General features: G+C 46.0%; 1 protein-coding gene across 1 annotated transcript in view; it reads right to left on the minus strand.

The window, feature by feature from the left end:
* Nucleotides 1-11,210: 11,210 nt before the first annotated feature.
* The window catches only part of WNT3A (Wnt family member 3A), an 87,700-nt gene continuing 78,741 nt past the window's right edge, over nucleotides 11,211-20,169 (minus strand). Inside the window, exons 3-4 of the mRNA XM_072851567.1 lie at nucleotides 14,696-14,961; nucleotides 11,211-11,690 (exon numbers count right to left, since the gene is read on the minus strand). Of these exons, the coding sequence (XP_072707668.1) occupies nucleotides 11,211-11,690; nucleotides 14,696-14,961 (746 nt within the window). The remainder of the gene's footprint in view (nucleotides 11,691-14,695; nucleotides 14,962-20,169) is intronic.

Consider the following 20,169-nt stretch of genomic DNA (forward strand, 5'->3'; position numbering starts at 1 on the left):
GCCCATATGATATTGCAGATGCTCTAAGGGATCTAAGGCAGCACCCAGACCTTATGGTGAAATGAACCCTCTCTAGACTTCACTAACAATAATGGGAACTCGAAAGTCAGACCTCAAATTCAGGCAAATTGGGCTCAATTCACTTGACTAAAATGTCTAGTGCCTTTTGACATGTCTTGGGGTATCTGAGACATCTTCCTGGAGCTCTCAGACATGACACAGACCTGCAGGAGACCCGTGGCGGTTCTGGAACAGCACCTGGAGGACAGGCAGGATACTCCAGATCAAAATGCCTAGAGGGCATCGATATGCCTTTTTGTGGTTCTGTGGGCACCTACATTTGTGTGTTTGAACCTGTGAATTGAATCCCACTCCTTGTAATCAGTGAAGCCTGTGTGGCAAGTCTGCAAGTTTGTGGAGGCTTTGGATGCCTTGTTCATATGCAGATTTGTCTGACTATGGGTGGTTTATTTCCACCAGACTGGTGCACAAGGACTGTGGGGGCTCTCAGAAGCCTTGGGCTCACTCTGCATGTACAGACCAATTTGCACATGAGCTATGGATCTGGCACATCTCAGACTGGTTTGAGTTACTGTTCGTATGTGACTGGGATGCCTGTGCATGGAAAGCAGTCAGGAGAAATGGTGTAGTACTACCAGCAATGTGGCATGTGAACTAGGCCACCGTTTTGCTTAGGAGTAGTCTAGGCAGTACTGATTCTTTGCTGGGAACCAAACCTTCATCCAAGTTCCATGCACTGTTTCTCAAAGAAATGTTAAGCTCTTAACTCTGATGATTACAAGGAAGCTAGGTGCCTAATCACCTCTCTGCATCAAGACCTGTGTGTACATCAATCCTTACATTGTGCTTGGGAATGAGGTTAGACCTTTGGCTCTGCATATCAAATAGCTGCTACTTCGTAGTGAAACAGTTTTAGGTGACTTCTGTGACCTAGGTTGTCATGAGCAAAGCCCATTGCCATGGCTAAATGTGACCATAGGCTGTGCTGCCTACTTGTAGAGAGGAAAAGGACTGTTCTGCAAAAGAGAGGACTTCTACACTTTCCCTAATGGTGAAAAGTCCAGGTCATGGGGCAGCAATGAGTTATCAACACCAGATTTTCTTCTTTAGTTCATAAAAGGCTCTGTAGGGGTTAATAGCATGTATAAGGTAAGAGCGACTGAGATGTCCACTCATTTCTTAGTTTTTCCTATTTAATAAAAAAAATAAGGCTCTTGCTCAAACCTGGTGAAGCAGGCAACACAGCTTGACAAATAAGCTTATCTCAAGTGCTCTTTAATAAGAATGTTCATCACTTATTTCTGGAAAATATGCTGAGTCCGGTATGCTGAAAGCTCTCTGTGGTGTTTGACCTGTGTCATTCAAAGCAAGGTGTGGGTGTGTGTTTGCGGGGGGGGGGGATATTTTGTCTGGGGCATCACAGTGTGCTACTTGCCTCCCAGTCCCTTCTCATAGGAAAGGTGCTTTTTTTTTGTTTATAGATGTGCTCATTTAGAATCTCTGCAGAAAAACAGATGTCTCTGGGAGGTGATTTATACCAACTAAAGTCTATGTTTTAAATAAGTGGGATAAATCTCTGGATGTGCTCAAATCCCTCCATTGGCTATAAAGGAGTCATCAAGGATGAGCTTAGAGGGGACACCTGGTCTATGAGGGATAAAGCTGGGTGGCTTGAATCTCTCCTAGGTGAATGGCAAAGGCCACAAGAAGATCTGTGGGATCTGATGTGTTTCTGTTTGTAAGAGTGGGTGGGAGGTGAACAGGCACAGAGCCCCTGGAAATGCTGCCCTGTCTGCCTGCAGCCATCTCCTCTGCAGAAAACCCATCACTTCTGCAGTGAACCCGTCACCTCTGCAGTGAACCCATCACCTCTGCAGCCAACCCATCACCTCTGCAGTGAACCCATCACCTCTGCAGCCAACCCATCACCTCTGCAGTGAACCCATCACCTCTGCAGCCAACCCATCACCTCTGCAGCCAACCCATCACCTCTGCAGTGAACCCATCACCTCTGCAACCAACCCATCACCTCTGCAGCCAACGCAGCCAAATTGAAAGCCTTGAAGAGAAGCTGTGCTGCTCTCTGTATCAAGTGAGCCCATTTCACGGGGATGCCTTTCCTTACTAAGAATGGAGGAATGGGAAAGGCTGTTGCAGGCTTTCTTTTGGGAGCAGATTTCTCTGTACACAGTCCATGCTAGCCATGGTGGGTGCAATGGAAGGCCAGCCATGGTAGGTTCCAATGAAAGGAACAACACGGGTTCCCCCATCTTGCCTGTCAGCAGCATCTCCCCCTAATTGTATCCTGATGCTCAGTCCCTGCAATCTATGCGCTTTTCCAGCATGATTACAGTCTTGGTGGTTGCATGACTATGCCCAGCAGGCTCCCAACCTAATGTACTAATAGAGGAAGAAAATGGCAGGAAATGGCAGAACCGACACAAAATTTCTTAGAACCTTCCAGGGGCATTGTGCAAAGTGATGTCTTGCCCATGTTGGGGGTTTTCTTGCTCCAGAGAAAGAATATTCATAGCAGTCACAGGCTGAGGTGGTAGTGGCTCACCATGTACCAGCTCTCAGCCATCAGTAGCTGTGTGGTTGGTCTTTGTCCTCCCCACGTTTGAAGCAAGATGCATCTCTTTTGGACACCTTTCTTCACATTGCAGCTGGACTCTTGGAGGGAATCTGGGTCCCTGTCCTAGTGATGCTCATCTGAGAAATGGGCTTATGGCAGTTTAAGCGTACATATTTTACTCATAATTATGTTGTCGCCTACCACAGCAGCTGGGCATGGGTTAAATGGCGCCAGCAAAAGTGGCATCTCTTCTTCCAAAGCACACAGCTTCTGTCCTGCAAGACGAAGACGTATTTGTTCCCTACTTGTCCCCAGCTGTATTTCAGCCTGTGATATGAAATATCGCTCCATCGAAACGGTAGAATGGTGGGAAAAATACCCAAATACAGGTTAAAATTAATGATTTTTTTTTTTTAATTTTCATTATAAAGTTAACACATCTATCAAACTTAACTGGTAACAAAAAACAGTTACAAGACATCGCTAGTGTGCTGTCAGTAGAAAATAGGGTAAAAGCCAATGAGGTCACAAGCACAACAGCAGAGCAACAACACTGTCCCGATGAGTTATTTCCGCAAATATATACTCTTACTAATATATACATTTATTCATAAAATAAATAATCATAAAAAAATCATCAGACTTAACAAAATACTGAGGAAAAAAAGGTGACAATCCTACTTTGTACAATAGCTTTGGAATTTCAGGTTGTATCATACATGCAATCTGTACAAAGGGGTGCTCAGGTGGGACGAGGGCAGGGCCAGGCTGGGGAAGGGTTACAGACAGTGATGCAGCTTTGAAGAAGCCGATGTAATCAGGCAGACAGTCTGTGGGAAGGGAAAGCAATAGTGAAAAAACCCACCCACAAGAAGATACTTGTCCTTAACTGCTGGACAAGCATGTTTTGTACCATGGGGGAATCCCCTAGGGTGCTGCAGGACTGTGTTTTATGCCTTCCACACTACTGGTGGGCTCGTCAGATAGTCCAAAGCTACGACAGGTCTTGTTCGGGCAGGTTTTGGCCTGGGAGTGACAGAAAGCAATGCCATAAGAGACAGATTGAGTGGGTCTCCACCAAGATTAAGAGGCGTAAGGCTGAGCTGCAGTCAGTCAGGGACAGGCGGGCAGTGGGGCAACCAGGTCTGGAGGAATGTACCCCAGTGGGAACCAGAGTTCTCAGTGGGAATGATTTCATCACATACAGGAGGATTTTGGGGGTTTTGGGAGCCTGCCCTGGAAAGACTCAGGCATCTTTTGCTTTCCAAGTGGTAGCAACGGGTGCCAAGTGCATGTTGGGAAGGAGCCCTGACAAGATGGTGCCTTCCCTCACAAACATGGGTGATACTCAGCTTCTTGCTAGCCTATGACTGTAGCAGACGTGCCTTCAGGATTTTTGGTGGAGTGCAATGAGTGGTGAGAAATAAATAAATACTAATAAATAAGAAGAAACTTGGAAAAGAAAGGAAAATGAAGAAGGCATCTCCTCAGCTTCCCCACTCTCCACTTCCACGCAGGGCTGTCCAAGACCTCCCTTGGTCCACAGAACATGTGTAAGAAAAGCAAGGTCTACAGAGACAGAGGAGGAGACCAAGTCATGTGGAAAAGACCCTTGTGACTGTTGTGCTTCAGGAGCTTTCTCTATCTGAATGGTGTTCACATAACAGCAGGATTTTGCCTGTTATGACTTGGTGGGACTTGTCAATTTTCATTATGTGCTCACCAACAGGAAGAGATGCTCCTTTGGGGTCAAACCCGTTACATACCAGTCAGTAAAGTGGATTCAAGTAATTATACTTACAGAATAGGTCCACCCTCTGCTTCCTTTGATACAGTTGTAAGTCTGGTGTTATGGAAATGATGCCTCCTGATTTATATCAATTTAAGAGAGCAGAACTGAGATCATACACAGTTTTTGATCTTAAAAACATGAGATTTAGGCATCCGGAGTGGGGTCCAGCTCATATATTAAGACACACACTTGTAGATCCCCACAAGCACATGTCTCCATGTGAGTTAGACATCTAAACACCCATATCTGAAGGAGATCTAGTCAGCACAGTCAGTGGGGCCCAAAGAGTGGTTCAGCTCACCCTACAGTGGACACTTACATTTGGCCAGCTGAATTGTTCTCTAGACTCCATTGCCTATTGACTAGGAGCTCAACTGAGTTGCTCGCACACAGGCATCTAGTGCCATCTGAGATGCCATCTGAGATGGGGTTTCTGAGGCACCTACATGGAGCTGGCAGATATACCATGGGACTTAAGGGAAGCCCACACTCTTCCAGAGCAGCTGCTAGAAGCCAGTGGTACCCTGGAGCATCCCAAATGGCTCTAGATACCTTTCTTCAATAATTCAGTTCAGCCCTAGATGCTATATTTAGGCAAATAGAGCCCGTCATTGGCCTTGTATGGGAGTTTAAGCACATAGCTCACATGTAGATACCTGCATTTAAGCATCTCACTTTGCATTCCAAATCCCACCCATGTACCACTACCTGGGAGTTAACTACTGGCCTCTTTTGTGCTTGAGAAAATCTCCCCCTCCACAGTGGAGATGCACCAAAGACACCTTTGGAAACTGCAGCAAAGTGGGAGCAGAATGACTTGCCCAAGTCCATGAAGACACTGGCAGTGTCAGGAATGAGGACTAAACACTTCTTTCTCAAAATGGAGGCCACAGAAGCCTCCGTTTCCCACCAAACGGAAGCATCTGCACCCCACAGCAGTTAACAGAGGCCTGAGGCAGGAGGGTCCTGTCCCCTTGCTGAGTAGTGATGAACTGCAGATCAGTAGCTTTTGTTGGAGCACACAAGAGAGGGCAGAAAACATGAGCATGGGGGGGCTAAGCCATGAAGAAAATGATTCAGCAAAAAGCAAGCCAGATCCCACTGCTGTTACCCAGTGAGAGAGAGGAAATCTAGAAAAGAGATTCTCCCGTACTAAGAAGTCCCTGTTATAACAGCCAAGAGTTAGCTTAGAGGGAGGTAGAAAATAGCAGACATATAGCTATGAAGAAGGGATAGGACCTCCTCCCACCCAGCCCACATTCTCTGCCATCGTCTGTCTAATGGTCTCTCTCTACAGCTTCTCATCCAAACAGCTGTTTGGGCACCCGACTGACAGATCTGAGCGAACATCCCACTCGCTCCGCCACTGATGGCAGAGCGTTGCCCTCTCGGCAGCCTCAGCTCTGGAGCAAGTCTCTGGAAGAGCTGGGAGTCATTTTCCTATGGGCAGCCTATTTAACCATGTGCAGTGGCTGGTGTCTGCAGGGCAATTTGATTTGGTGCCTTTTCATGCTCCTGTTTTATCTTCCTGAAGCATATCGTTAAGGCATCAAGGGAAGACTTGGACTAATTTCCATAGTGCAGAACCCAGGACTGGATTCACAACTCCTAGCTCCTGCAGAGTGCTCATGCTGTAACCCTGAATATCCCCAGGAACACCAAACCCCAGATTTTCAGCACTGAAACCTCTCCTTGAAGCCAAAAAAGTGACGCAAAGCTCACAGTGTTTCTCCTGTATTTGAATTTAAGGATGGGGGCATGACAAGCATATGAACACATATGACGAATGTATTATAATCCATGGACATCTCTGTGGCAATATATCTGAATGCACTGAAAACACCAAAACTGTTTTAAATTGAGTGGCAGAAGAAATTACTCTCTGAGGTTTGCTAATACAGAAATCCTGCAATGCTCAAGTAAGACTACAGCAGTTTTGTCTGCAGGGCTAATGTGGTTGGTGCTGACTTGGAGATTTCTGTACCATATTGCATTTTGTGGTGTGGTTGTCCCTGCAGTCCCCTCCCAAGATTAAATCCTGACTGCTTTAGTTCTGCACATGAAGCCCCTCGTAAGGAGTGGAAACAATTCTGGAGACTTCGAAATGCTTTGGAGAAGACTGTCAGTGCTGAGCACGACACTTAGCAAAAAGAGATACATCAGGGGCCAAGTAATAGAAAATGTCATGCATTTCCCTCCCCATGTTTTTCTTTTCTCTGAGAAAGAGAAGCCCCCAAATTCTAAAACGAAACCAAAACAAGAAAAAAAATCCTAAACTTTCCATTTCTTTCATAGAAAGAAAAGAGATGAGGCCAAATTCACCCCTCACAGGTAACTCCACTGTCTTTAATGAGGTTGGATGTGGAACTGATGGGGCCTGTCAAACCCATCTGTTCAGCTAAAGGAAAGGTTGGATAGCAGCATGTAAGAGGATGGAATTATGTTCCTTTTTTATTTTGATTTTTTACATCTGTGTTACTTGGTTGGATATATTCTCCCTTTTCCCTGGTACTGCTAGACACATCCCTGATACAAACCATCTGCCTGAGGACAAACCTAATCAGAAGTGAAGACTGAAGGGACAGGCACCATGGATCATGGAGGCTGAATTGGCCACCTCCCATTTGTAGGAAATGAATAATCTTTTCCTTTTGACTATAGACTGGTACATTACCCAGCTCAACTGAGGTGGAGGGGAAGTTTTGACAGATTCCAGACAAATGCACAATTCAACTATCTGCACATAGGCATCTTGTGGCATTTTGGACACTCTACAGTCTCTGACATATCTGCCCAGGTTTAAGACTTGTGGGAGTCCTATGTCATTGAAGCAACAGCTGGATCCCAACAGGATATTGTAGGGCGCCTAAAATGTCACCAGATGCTTATATTATAGAGTGAAACCCTGAGTCCCCTCCATAAGGAAGGCCCTACCGTTTTCACAGAATGGGAGAACCTGAGGCAGAAGAAGGCTCTGGGTTGTATTTAGACCATCTCCTCAATGAGGCCCAATGTAGGCATGGTGATGTATAGGGAGGGATGGCTCCTCATTCATCATTGACTCAATCTTTCATACCAGTACAGTGGCAACCCTGACTTGAGCCATCTAGTGTAGGCAATGGAGTGGGATCTTACTTTTCCAAAGAGACTTCCTGAACTCATGTGTATTAGGGAGTGATGGCCCAAGTCCCTTCTTCAAAGCCATGGGCTCAGGTGCAGGCCTAGCATGTGCACTCAGCATGCTCCCAGACCGCTAGCCAGGCTCTCTCTCTTCCCTCCTCATGGGTGAGCAGAGTCAGACCCAGGACTAGGACCCTCAGATGCACTTGGGGTGATTAACAGCATTCACACAGGCATTTTTCATTTACTTTAGTAGCAGCTGCTCAACCCCTTACATTATATCATCATGGTGGATGATTAATTACATAATAAAACCGAACAAGTACGCATAGGCTTTGTTAAAAAGCCCTTGAATGGGGTGGAAGTCCCCAGCCACTGAGCTATTTCAAGCCTGACCCCAGCTTTGAATGAAGGAGTTCAACCTCCAGCCCATCTCAGCTGATGATCAGAGTGTAGCTTCACCTCCTTGACTCATGGTGGACTTCACATCATCAGACTGTACCCATCTAAGAGCTCATCATCTAGTATGACCTCATCAGCTAAAGTCAGAGGAAAGACAAAGGTACACCCAGAGGGCAATTTACCAAACATAGCTTAGATACCATCCTAGGCTATAATGAATCACCTTCTGGACTTGTTTGTTTCCTGCTATTGATCCTAGCAGCAAACTAGATAAATAGCTTAGACTAGATGACATGGCCAGATGAAATAAATTCCACTGCTGCAGTCAAAATCTGTTTGTTCACCTTAAGAGGCAATTGCTCAGCAAATATCTAGTTTGATTTTTTTCCCCCCATGCTTCCCAGAGAGCTTCATCTGCTAGTGATGTTGGGCTTGGTTCTGGTGCAAAAGCAGAAACAGTGGATATTAGCATGCTGTGGATGGGCTGGGGTCAGATTCCAGCTCCCATGCACGGAAGCCAAATCCTTCAACCCATTTCTTCACTGGTATAAAAGAAGGAGTTTGAAACTACCTCGCTTAAAAATATTAGGGTAAAATTAGCTGTGGGTGTGACCCTGCTAAGTCAATGGATTGACAGGGACTGTGACTTGCAATGATTTGCCTCTTCTCTGTCGGGGCACCATTCACTGACAGAAGTACCTGGTGGGACGTGTCTAACATCTCTCGCTGTGACTGCTAGCACTGCATTATTTTAAGTAAATCAGATGTCTCTTTCCTTGTCCCATCTTTTCCAATTCATCAATGTCTTCACTGCATATGTGGTTTTCTTCAGCTTTTGCTTTCTTGACAGCTTGTGTTTGAATATTGGTTATTGTGGCGATTTCCCCCTGCAGTGGCTTGCTTCTCTGTTTGCCATAATGATCAGATTTCCCTTTTCTTCCAGACTGTATTACAAAAATCAGTCATGCATCCATTAATTGGTCCATCATTCTCTCAGTTTTTAGTGACCTGTTGCTTCCTACCAGTTGGTGTGTGGCCATCCATTGGGTGCAATATTTACATGTACAGATAGGATTGATTGGTTTTCCCTCCATTTTTTTCTTTGTCTCGCTTGATCTCTTCTTCTTCTCTCCTTCCCTCCCTTCTGTGTCTCTGCTGTCATTTCCTTGCAGCTTTTTTTTTTCAGAGCATTGATAGAAGTGCCTCCATCAATAGGCAAAGCTTGCTTGTGCCTTTGGGCACAGCCCTGAGACAAATGGGTGATACAGCCTAGGAATAGTCCCAGGAGACGCCATGACTCAGAGTCAACCCTTGGAGGCATCATTTCCTCCTCTTTTCTCTCTGATCGGATTAGGCTCTGTTCTCTGCCTCTTCTGCATACTCCCTCCTTTGGTTCCTGGGAATAAGCTGACATGCAGAGAGAGAAGAGCACTCTGATTTCTCTACATAGACGTCCAGGTGTGAACTAGCCAACAGCCATGATTACATTGCCATGAAAAGACTCTTATGGGTCACTGGGAGTTAGATCATGCCCCATTTCCCTTCCTGTACTGAAGAGAAAGAAAAAATGCCAATCCATTGTCCTTTTGCCAAGATAGGAACCCAAAGGTATGGGTAAGGCAAAAAGGACACAGGACAAGTGCACCTGAGGCTAAACAGGCTATGACTCCATGCTTGATTACCACTCATTTATGCCAGTATCAACCAGGAATAACTCAAGCAGAGTTACAGTGCTGTAAATACCAAGGTGATGGGCTGAGATTCACGCCTGATACCCACGTGGCTGAAGGAAGCCCTGATGCCCACGAAGGAGGTGAGAGTTGTTTCTGTAAACTGGCAATCCTGATCTGAAATCAGAAGTAGAGCAGCATGCAAAGATGCGGAGTCAGAGGTGAACAGCAGAGATGGGGCAGTGCTGCAAAGTTGGGATTTGGCTCTATGTCCAAAATTGCCCAAAACTCTGGGCTAGGTCAGAGTCTGGGTTTTGTGCATTTTAATCTGTGCCACTTTTAGAGATGGGAATGGATGTAGAAATTAGGTGTGGAACGAAATTTGGCTTGAGTCTGAAACTGTTCCAGCTTGTGGGGGGGGTGGTGGTGGGTTGGTTCACCATCATGTAAATTAATGGGTGACAAGCAGTCCTTCAGAGTCACGTTCCTGACAGACTTGTGGTCTAAGGGTTTTGCTAAGTGCCCAAGGGGAAGCCTGCATGAAGTGCAGAGAGCAGATGGACTAAGTGCACTTTCCGCTGTTGATGATGGTGTTCTCTAACGAGGTGGGAGGGATAAACACTTTCCCTTTCCTCCTCTGCAGGAACAAGCTGGGATGCTGAGGAGCTGGATGTCTTCCGCCTAGCAGCGAGTGTCCAGCCCCAGGAGACTCGCTCTGCACCGCATGTTTCCGAGGAAGGCTCGTTGGCTGAGCCACGTAATGGGCCACAGCTGGAGCAACATCTCCCTTCATGGGATTGTCTCCTCAATGCACACACCGAGTCCTCTTCACTTCACATATCAGGCACTGAAATTTTCCGTACTGTGCACATCCCCTGTGTGCCAACAGGGCATTTGCAGGAAACCATCAGCAGTTCTCTCTCTTTCTCTCCCTCTCCTTCTCCTTCCCTCCCTCTCTACAGGTGTCACTGAATCCTATGTCAAAACTGGCAGAAGCTACTATGCTAAAAAGTTCATGCGAAGAGCCTGCCCACTCTACAGCTCTATTATATATTTGTAGACTTCTCTGGTTCCAGGGCAAAAGCAAAGGAGTATTTGCATTATATTTTTTAAAAAATCATTAATTTATCTGCTTTTATTTCTTTTGCTGCTGTTGTTGTTGCTCATATTATACACAGAGTCTCGCCATTTGGGTATGTAGATAGATTTCAGAAAGCTTAGTGCTGCTGTCCAACACAGCCTCTGCCTGGCTGAGGGAAAAGGAGATACTTAGGAAGATGCAAGTCTTTCAAAGGACACTTAATCACACGAGTCACTTCAGGTGGGTGAGAGCAGAGCAAACCCATGCTTTTGCTGATGCTCTTCTTTCCAGCTCTGTGTTGTCGGCTGGTTGAAAAACCGCTGTCTCCTTCAGGAGGCATCATTGGGGCGTAACTTGTGTGACTGCCAGATGTACCTCAGGATAGCCCAGAAGTCATTAGACCTATTCTATCCAACCAGTTTTAGCCTTTTTTTAAGTTTTTATTCTTTTAATATCAAAAAAGTAGACTTCTCTCATGTCTGCAACCTCAGAGGAAGTAGGCTCGAATCCATTTCTCCACTTGGAGCCCAGTGAAGGGTTTTGCCTGCTTTATTTGCACGTGTGGACATCGTAGACTCGTATGCACTCCTGGCAGCGGACATAGCAGCACCAGTGGAAGATACAGTGACACTTCTCTTTCCGTTTCTCAGTCCTTGTGTTGTGCCCGCGGCCGCAGCACAAAAGGTCGCAACCATCAATCCCATGGGAAGTGACATTACAGATCCTGTCACGGGTCCCAAACGAACCTGTCTCAGGGTTGGGCTCACAAAAGTTTGGTGAGTTCTCGTAGTAAACCAGGTCCTTCTCAGTTGGAGCCTTGAAGAAGTTGTATTTGGGCCTGAGGGTCTCGACCCAGCCACGGGATTCTCGATGTTTTTCCACCACCATTTCAGAAGCGCTATCGTACTTGTCCTTGAGGTAGTCACCGATGACCCTGAAGTCTGGCTGAGACCACCAGCAGGTCTTCACTTCACAGCTGCCTGAGAGGCCGTGACATTTGCACTTAAGATGCATGAGTTCAATAATAGACTGAAAAAGAGGAAAGGAAAGGCAAAGAAGAAGGAAGACATTAGCCTGTAATCAAAACACATATTGCATTCTGCTATTTAGCCAGGATTTCCTAAAGAATCGCAGTGTTTTCATAGATACATTTACACACTTTTGAACAAAAATCACCTTATCCTTCAGTCAATGCCCTGCACAGATGCTGGATCTGAGGCAGATAAAACCTCTGCAACTTTATTGTTTTCACTGACTATCTCTGAATCCCACCCCAACTTCAAGCATCTACTAAGTGCTTTCACTAAGGGCTGAAGTGATTTCTGTGCATAGCAACTTCTATTTTATCAATGTTCATGGGTGAATATTGCAGTCCTGTCACCCGGGAACACAATTCAGACACATTTAGACAGAGAAGCGAAGAACACAGAAATTTTCTAAAGCAATGGTTTCGTAAATTAAATATACAGCTATTCCACTGGAGATTGAAGAAATATGAAACGTCCCAATGATCTAGTCCAGAATTCCATCTTTTATGTATGTTTTCATTAAGCAAATAAGATTCTAGCCTTGCTTGTGGCTATGTTCAGAAACATGAAAAGTAAAGTATTTTTATTTTTAAGTCAGACTTATGATTTTTCTAAAACCATTTCAAAGAAAAAATTAGGAGTCCAACTTTTTATTTTGGAAAGTTTAGACTTCAACATAAAACACTGTCCTGGAGTAAATAGAAAGGTGATTATTGATCCCAGAAGTTTGCTATTTGCTTTTACCTCTTATAAAATTAGTCTAAAGGTTTCTAGAGGTGTTGCCCTCCAGTATTCTGAGGTGGGAGACAGCCTTATGCAACTTACTTGATAATCTGCATTTTCAGACTGATCAGCAAATTTCCGGGTACATGAACAGACTAGTGCCAGCCTGAGTCCAAAAGATTTGCCATGAATCAGCACCTTGGTGTTCACCAGGTGCTTTCCTGTGTTATTTACGGAGTATCACCCGCCGCAAAGGAGGTTGTAATTAGCGATGAGAGAGAACCACAAAATGTTTGGTTCATATAATCATGCTGAACTTAATCAAAGCTTCTGGCGTAGTGGTAGGGTTTGAGTTCATATGGGAACTAATATAAAACATTGCCTATGGCTCAGGTTTAGCTGGAAACACTTGAGTATGGAGGCCTGGAAGATCTACCCCATGAGTGCTGGCACAGTGAGAATGGAAAACACTAGTGCTTTATAAAACAGTAGGATTTCAGATAGTGGTGTGACATCTGCTCTCTAATCTTTGACATCTGTAAAATGTCCGAAAATAACTCAGTGTCAAGTAACAAGACTTACAGTAAAAAGACCTCTGCAGGCCTGTGATCACAGGGATGTTTGCTCGAAGCTCAATTTTTCCAAGGATTTTCACTTTAAGGGAAATCCCTCCTTTCCACTCTACCCACCTTCTCCACAGTCCTATTTGTCTCATTATCTATCCCAGCAACTGCCACCAGCAATGCACGATACCTTGTGGTACCTGGGATAATTTGGGCCAGGGCTGGAGGAAACTACATTATTGCTTGTAGTCATCTACATTGCAGACAATTTTTGTTTCTGGAGGTATTTCATTTTGAAAGGTTGTATTCCCTATTTCAGACCAGCTCTCCTGTGGTGTGAGGTGGGATAATTCCACCGGGGTTTGACAGTGTCCACCTGAGGAGCTCACACCGAAGTCCTAGCCTGCCTGAGGACAGCTGTTTCCTAGCACAGCGCAACAGTAGTGGCTTTGCTATAGCTCACTGCACAGTCATATGTCCTCCTAGACATGTGTGAGGCCTTCTGCTGAGGGAACAAGACCATATTAATCTCTTCTGATTACAGTGAGGTATCTTTCTTCCACTGAGGGATAAGCTATCTCAAGTTTACTACATGAGAAAAAATGCTGTTATCTCAGAGAAGCTGCAGCATGGTCTCCATTAGCAAAAGCTTTGTGGTTCAGTTTCATGAATTGTTTCCCATAGATTACGTTCTTCTGGTATTTATGGGCTATTCTTGAGATGAAAAAGAGCACGTCCTCTTACTGGGATTGTTCCACCTTATGGAAAATATTCACTGTGTACGAGGCAGTCACTGTGATGACAGCAAGATTTTGTGCTTTCTGTTCCCTTATGCATTTTGCTCCATGACTGGAGTGAAAACACATTAGCTGGCTTTGGGGCATGGTCCAAGTTTAATCAGGAGGTACCAGAGTAACATTCCCTCTTATTTTCTTTAAATATTCTCTGGGAAATAGAACAGTGTTGAGAAAAGGGGTGGTGGGAAATGCTCTCCTGCTCTTCCCCATCCTCAAGCCTACAGAGCAGAGTGGTGATCCCAGGGGAATGGACAGTTGCACTCAAAACTAGGATTCAGTTGCCTAAACATATGCATCTAATGCCATTTGTGAGCTCCAGGGGTGTCTAAAACATCAGTCCCAAGATGGCAGAGAACCTGCACACAGGGAGACACACAGTCTTTCCCAGTAGCAGCCCAAGGACAGGCTGGATACTTCAGGATATCTCAGTTTATACTAAAATGCATTTGCTTAAGCAGCTGAATCCTCCCCAAAAACCCTGCTCCATCTCTTTTAACTTCAGATGTCTACAGTACAGACATCTCTGGCTGTACAGCTCACCTTCTTCCTACAGCCAATGGAGGGGAACAGGCACAGTTAGGGCATCATTAACTGAGCTATTTCAAATGTCTCCTTCAAGCTGGGATGAAATCCCATCCTAGACCTCTCTGTCTTGATCCATTCTCTATGAAAGAGGTCTGGACAACTGACTCCAAGGCAGACATTTACATCTGAGTGGGTGAATTTACTTATAGCTTTCATAGATCAGGTACCTCGATCACCACCCTGACAAGAACTATCATAGGGCAGGTATCATTGTTTCATGATGTAAAACTGCCCAGATTTATGTTTGGTTATTCCTCTCAGTTCCCTCCCACTGTTCATTACGGCAGGTAAGAAAAGATTAAAGGGAGATCGAGAAAGGTGAAACTAAATGTCCTTACAGTCCTTCCAGCTTCATTGTTGTGCCTGTTCATGGCTGACCGAGCATCTGGTCTGTTCTCTCGGGCATCCGCAAACTCCCGAGACACCATGCTCCCAAACTCCACGTCCTCGCTGCAGCCCCCCCATTTCCAGCCTTCCCCAGGAGAGCCCTTGTGGCGGGTGTCACAGCCGCAGATGGTGGCTGAGCCCTCGGCGCAGGATCTGGTCACCGCGAAAGCCACTCCAGCAGAGGCAATGGCATGGACAAAGGCTGATTCCCTGGTAGCTGTGAAAGAGAGAAATCAATGAATAGTGGCCAGTGAAGGGACCACACATAGCTTTGATCAGCCCTGTGAACACCTTCTCTCGAGGGCGTGGCAGAAGGCCAGGAAACTCTCCTCTTCCCTGTGGTCCGGCTTGGACTTACTCCAAAAACTTTCTTATACTAGGAAATAGGCTCCTGTGTAGACAGGACCAGGCTTGATTCAAGGCCACTGAGGTCAGCCAAGAAGTTTTGACTAAGGTCATCCTAAGGTCTTAGGATAGGGCCATGGCAAAACAAAAAGCAGTGCAAACCTGAGTTTCAGGGGGCATATAGAATATACTATACGGTACTTTGCAGGCAATGCACCACATAAGCATACCCTGAGATGCAGTCTTGGCTTCAGATGCACAGAATTTAGGCTATGTTCCCATAACACAGAAAATGCAGGTCTACACTTAATGACAGCCTCCACCCTTAGTGGTGGGACCAGCACCAGATAAAGCACCTCCTCCGTCTTGATTCGGAGAGCTGCTGAGGGCTAGAAGGTAGGAAAATGCCAGCATGGCCAGATATTCCCCAATCCTTACTATGTAAACTAAACATTGTCCCCACCCTCCATCCTGAGGCCACCTTCTTTTTCCTAGGCTGTCTAGCTCGCTTAGAGACAGAGTTCAATATATGGTACCTTGAATCTATCAAAAGTTTTGCTCACTTGCCTAATTAAGGCCCCTGCCAAGGGGACTGGAAATGAGCTTTCCTTTTTTGGCCCATTGCCTCAGGATGGTGGGTGGGATCAGCCAAAAGATGTCATGGTTGTCACTGAGGAGCCTTAGTCTCTGTAGAGACCTTCCTTCATAGCCTTTCATCCTAGCTGGAGCTGGGTGGAGAAGGGCAGCTCAGCATTAGCCTGGCTTTCCTGGATGCCAGTGCTTTTTCTACACTGTGCCAAAATGAAAACCAAATGTTTCAAACTGCTTTTCAAATGGAGAATATATCAAAATATCAGTTTTTATCCCCCCCCCCCCCCCCCGCCCCAGTTTTGGTCTCATTATGTTTCTTTACTCGCTAGAAATGACCCTGGAGTTCAACACCACACCTCAGAATACACCACTGCAATGCTTTTTGGCTTCAGCAAAATGGCATTTTTATCATGAACAGGGCTATTCGCAAACCCTTGAGGCAATTCTACGAAGACACAATGATTCCGATAACTGGCCTCCCTTCACCTCCTATACCTTTCCCCCCATGAGCTCACCTCGTGCCTATAGACCAGTTAGTCAAGAAAACATGTTGTCTCTGACCGCTTTCAGATGATTAGGCTAGGACAGTGTTAAAATATTAATGGATCCATAAAGGCAGAAGGTCAGGTTTTCAGTTGATGCAGCTTCACCAGCTTCTACTGAGCTTTGCATCAGCTGATGAGGTGCCTACTCAAAACCGCTCAAACCTTCTCTGCACCATATTTTGCTGATCTGAGCTTTCCCTGGGCATTTTGGCTTAATCTTTACCTTCTAGATGCTTCCAGACTTTACTAACATGAAGAGAGTTTAATATGCCAAGCCAAAAAGCCAACATGTTCTCAGGGAGAAATCAAAACTGCATGCTTGCAGAGCAGTCCCGGCCGGATTGAAGGCTTAAGCAAGAACTTGTGCAGCACTGCTTCTCTTTGGGAAGACTACCAAATACAACAATATGCAAATCAAATAATGTGCATGAACTTACAAGCCGAAGGTATGAGCAATGTCCTGGAACATGTTGTCAATACGCATCGTGAGGTTAGTAAGTCACTGAGGGCTAGAACCAAAGAAGGAAAATGCAGGAACTCTCAGTTCCACAATGTGATTTTGAAAAACCCTTGTTCAGCATCTGTCCAGCCTGGAGGATCCCAACTTCCTGCAAATGGTGACCATGCAGTTCCTGAGCTGTGTGAAAGCTCAGCTTTTGAGCATGAACAGATGAATCAAGTTCTAACAGGACTTGGGACTTGGCATTTTGCACTTGCCTAAGCCCAGGTGGGATCCAGAAACCAAATCTTGGGCATGGGGAGCTTCATATGATGTCTCCAAGGACACTGATGACCAGCCCTGGGGTCTGTGAAAGTCAAAGGCTTCTTGTAGAAGCCAGTCAGATAAGCTGGTAGGATGAATGCCTTTGCCCTCTGGGAGGGAGGTAGAGGGTATAGTGCCTGACCAGAGAATAGCTGACACACCTTCCACCTCCTCCCATTGTGGCCTAACTAATCTTGAAACCTTTTGATATGCTGCTATGCCATGGATGGGAGAGGAAGACGATAATTCTTCTTCTTGCCCTTTCTATCTGACAGCTGTAGTGGCTAAATCACGTTGCTTGGGTAGGTTAGCTCTCATCTCTTGGGAATCACCCCTTCTTCTGCTAAGGAGGAGGGACCTGATGCAGGCCTTTGGCTATTTGGGAAGGTGCTGTAGGTGCTGAACTGATGTTTGCAAACGCCATGGAGAGCCGCTATGCCTTGCCATGCTGGGACTGAAAAGAAAGCATTTACAGCCATGGTGTTTGTGGAGAAAATCTTCTCCTGGGTGGATATGAGAGGGATGGCCTTGGCTTAGAAGTCCACAGGTCATGGATCCCACCTTCAGCAGGAGCCATTAGCTCAGAACAGAGATGTTTCCCTGTGCATACAGGTGCAGAGCTCACCAAAACCCAGGGAGCTTCAGGCAACACAGCCAGAGGGTCTGCAGAATTCCTGCATTTGCCAGGACTTGGTCACAGCTGAACAAGGAGTTACAGGAGGACAGCTTTGGTTGTAGATACCCAGTCCTAAATCCCAGGTCCGTTACCTAAACTCTCTGCTGTTGCTAGCCCTTACTGAAAGCCTACAGCTCCAGGAGGGTATTGATAGGATTTGCCTTAAGAAGCACCGATTATACTCAGCTCTCCTCTTCCCAGAAAGAGCCCGATGCCTTTTACAGCCTGTATACACCGTAATCACTCCCCTGCTTTTGAAATGCAGCCACCCCTGGGTGGAGTGCAGCCACCACTTAACAGCACACAACAGGAAGCAAATAGCATTGTATCTGATCGTAACTACCTGGGGAATGTAGGCAGGCAGAGCAAAGAAGCTGAGATCTGGCCCCGGGCACTGAGGTTAGGAGTTTGTCTCTTGAGAAAGTTGCAGCCGATCTCTTAATGACTCCACGAAATTAGGGCACTGGGTTTACATCTCCTACCCCTAACTTAAGGCACCGAGTTCAATATTGACGCAGATGGAAGAGTGCCATTGCGTGAATCACGTCCTGCCACCTCCTAAGTTATAGGACTGTCCTCCGATTACTAAGCAGACCTGACCCTGCTGAGCTCTGAAGAGCTCCCCAGGTTGTAGCCAGAGGCGGTGTGGCTGCAGGAATGGAGAAGGAGTGTATAGAGATACAGATAAGCAGAAGGAAAGCATGCACTTGTAATGGAAATGAGGGGTTATTAAGGTGCCATATAAAAATGCAAGAGACTTAGCAAAGATAACAGGAAAGTGCAGTATATTTGTCAGGTCGCCTCATTCCTCTCTGGGTGGTTCTGGTAGCAGGAGACAAGCAGCTCGTTCTGACTTGAAGAGAGCTTCTGGAAAGTCATCTGGCAAGAGAAGGTTAATAGGGACTAATACCTCATGGGGATGTTGACTTAAGAGCATTTTAACCGCTTTGTTTTCAGTGCAGCACAAGGTCACCAAAGCTCTGGCTTCAGCTTGTTTAATTCCTGCCTGCTCCCAAGTTTCCCTGCAGGGCTTAGAGACTTGGATGGCTGGTACTTCAAGGTACCCTGTTCTGGACCCTTTTGGGCGGATTGGCCATCAGTGAAAAAGGTGCTGAGACTTCCAGAGAGCCTTTAGGGATACTTTGTAGCTGCCCCCTAATGCAGAGGTCTCCAAGTCACTGGTCACTTCTGGAAATTGTTTCCTAAGGAGCTCCGTCTGTGAAGCTGAGAGCCTGAATGTCCTGTGCAGAACACTTCTGACCACCCTGTCTCAGCAGCAGCATCTTGGGATGCAAAAACACACTGCCGAGTAGTATCAATATAAGAATTCAGAGGCCTGAGGATGAGGTGACCTAAGATTTGATTTCCTGCTTTCGCAGGGCTTTTTAATGTGACTTTGGGCAAATCCTTTAGTCTGTGCTTCTGCTTTCTTATCCATACACCTGAGGACAATCCTGCTTATCTCCTCAGGGGCCTGCAATGGTAAATTCAGTGATGTCTTCAGAATCGTGGGCAGAAGGTGTTGGAGCCGAACAGAGGGTCATCAAGTTGTGGGATGAGGAAGGCAAAGGAATAACCGCATAAATATCTCAACTAATATATGAAACCTGCTCTCACGTGTTCTTCTGCCCAGACAGGGACTTATTTTCCCTGAATCTTTCTCTGAATGACTAAATGATTAACCCCACGTCAGGTAGATATCCCAGATATGTGGGAGGAAGGACTACGGTAATGTAGAAGGATGAACATAATGGTTTATTTTGCTCTTAGAAAGCTACAGTCCCTTTTTACCACCTTTGTACCATAGTACTGAGCCCTGTTGTCCCCAGTCTTGACACCCTAAATCTTTCCTTCCTCCCTGCACAGTGGCCTGGTGGTAACAGCAGGTTTCTGGGACAGGGCAACGCAACCCACCTTCAGATGTGTTGGGAGCTGAAGTTGCAAGTCCTGTGTCCTGGACCACAGCTCGAAGAACTAGGTGGTATTTTGGAAAGGGGGCACTGCTGTTTCCACTGACTGCTCTTTAAAAGAAAGCAGTGAGATCTGTGCAGTCTAAGAAAGAAAGAAAGAAAGAGGGGAAGGAAGGAAGGAAGGAAGGAAGGAAGGAAGGAAGGAAGGGAGGAAGGAAGGGAGGAAGGAAGGAAGGAAGGGAGGATGTCTTGCTTGAGGTGGTTCTGGGCTGTACATCTTGCAAGGGAGGAAGCAGACCTCCGCAGCTGGAGAACAGATAGCCAAGCAGTAGAGATGGACCCTGCTCTAAGGGTTTTCCACTCAGCATGTCACTTTTCTAGGTGGTCCTCCTGAACGTGTGGAATCTCCTTTGCAAAGGGAACTTTGATGTCTCTAGGACACCTACTGAGTCTGCTCTGTGAAGACAAACCTCCCATGCCAACAACCCTTTACTACCCAGGACCTTGTCACGATCCTTTTTGAAACAGCCCTTGGAGTGAAACACTGACTTAAGGCCTTTTTGGGCTGGATAATGTATAAACAACATGGAAAAGA

Source organism: Ciconia boyciana, chromosome 2, assembly GCF_034638445.1.
Source record: "Ciconia boyciana chromosome 2, ASM3463844v1, whole genome shotgun sequence".
Lineage (NCBI taxonomy): Eukaryota > Metazoa > Chordata > Aves > Ciconiiformes > Ciconiidae > Ciconia > Ciconia boyciana.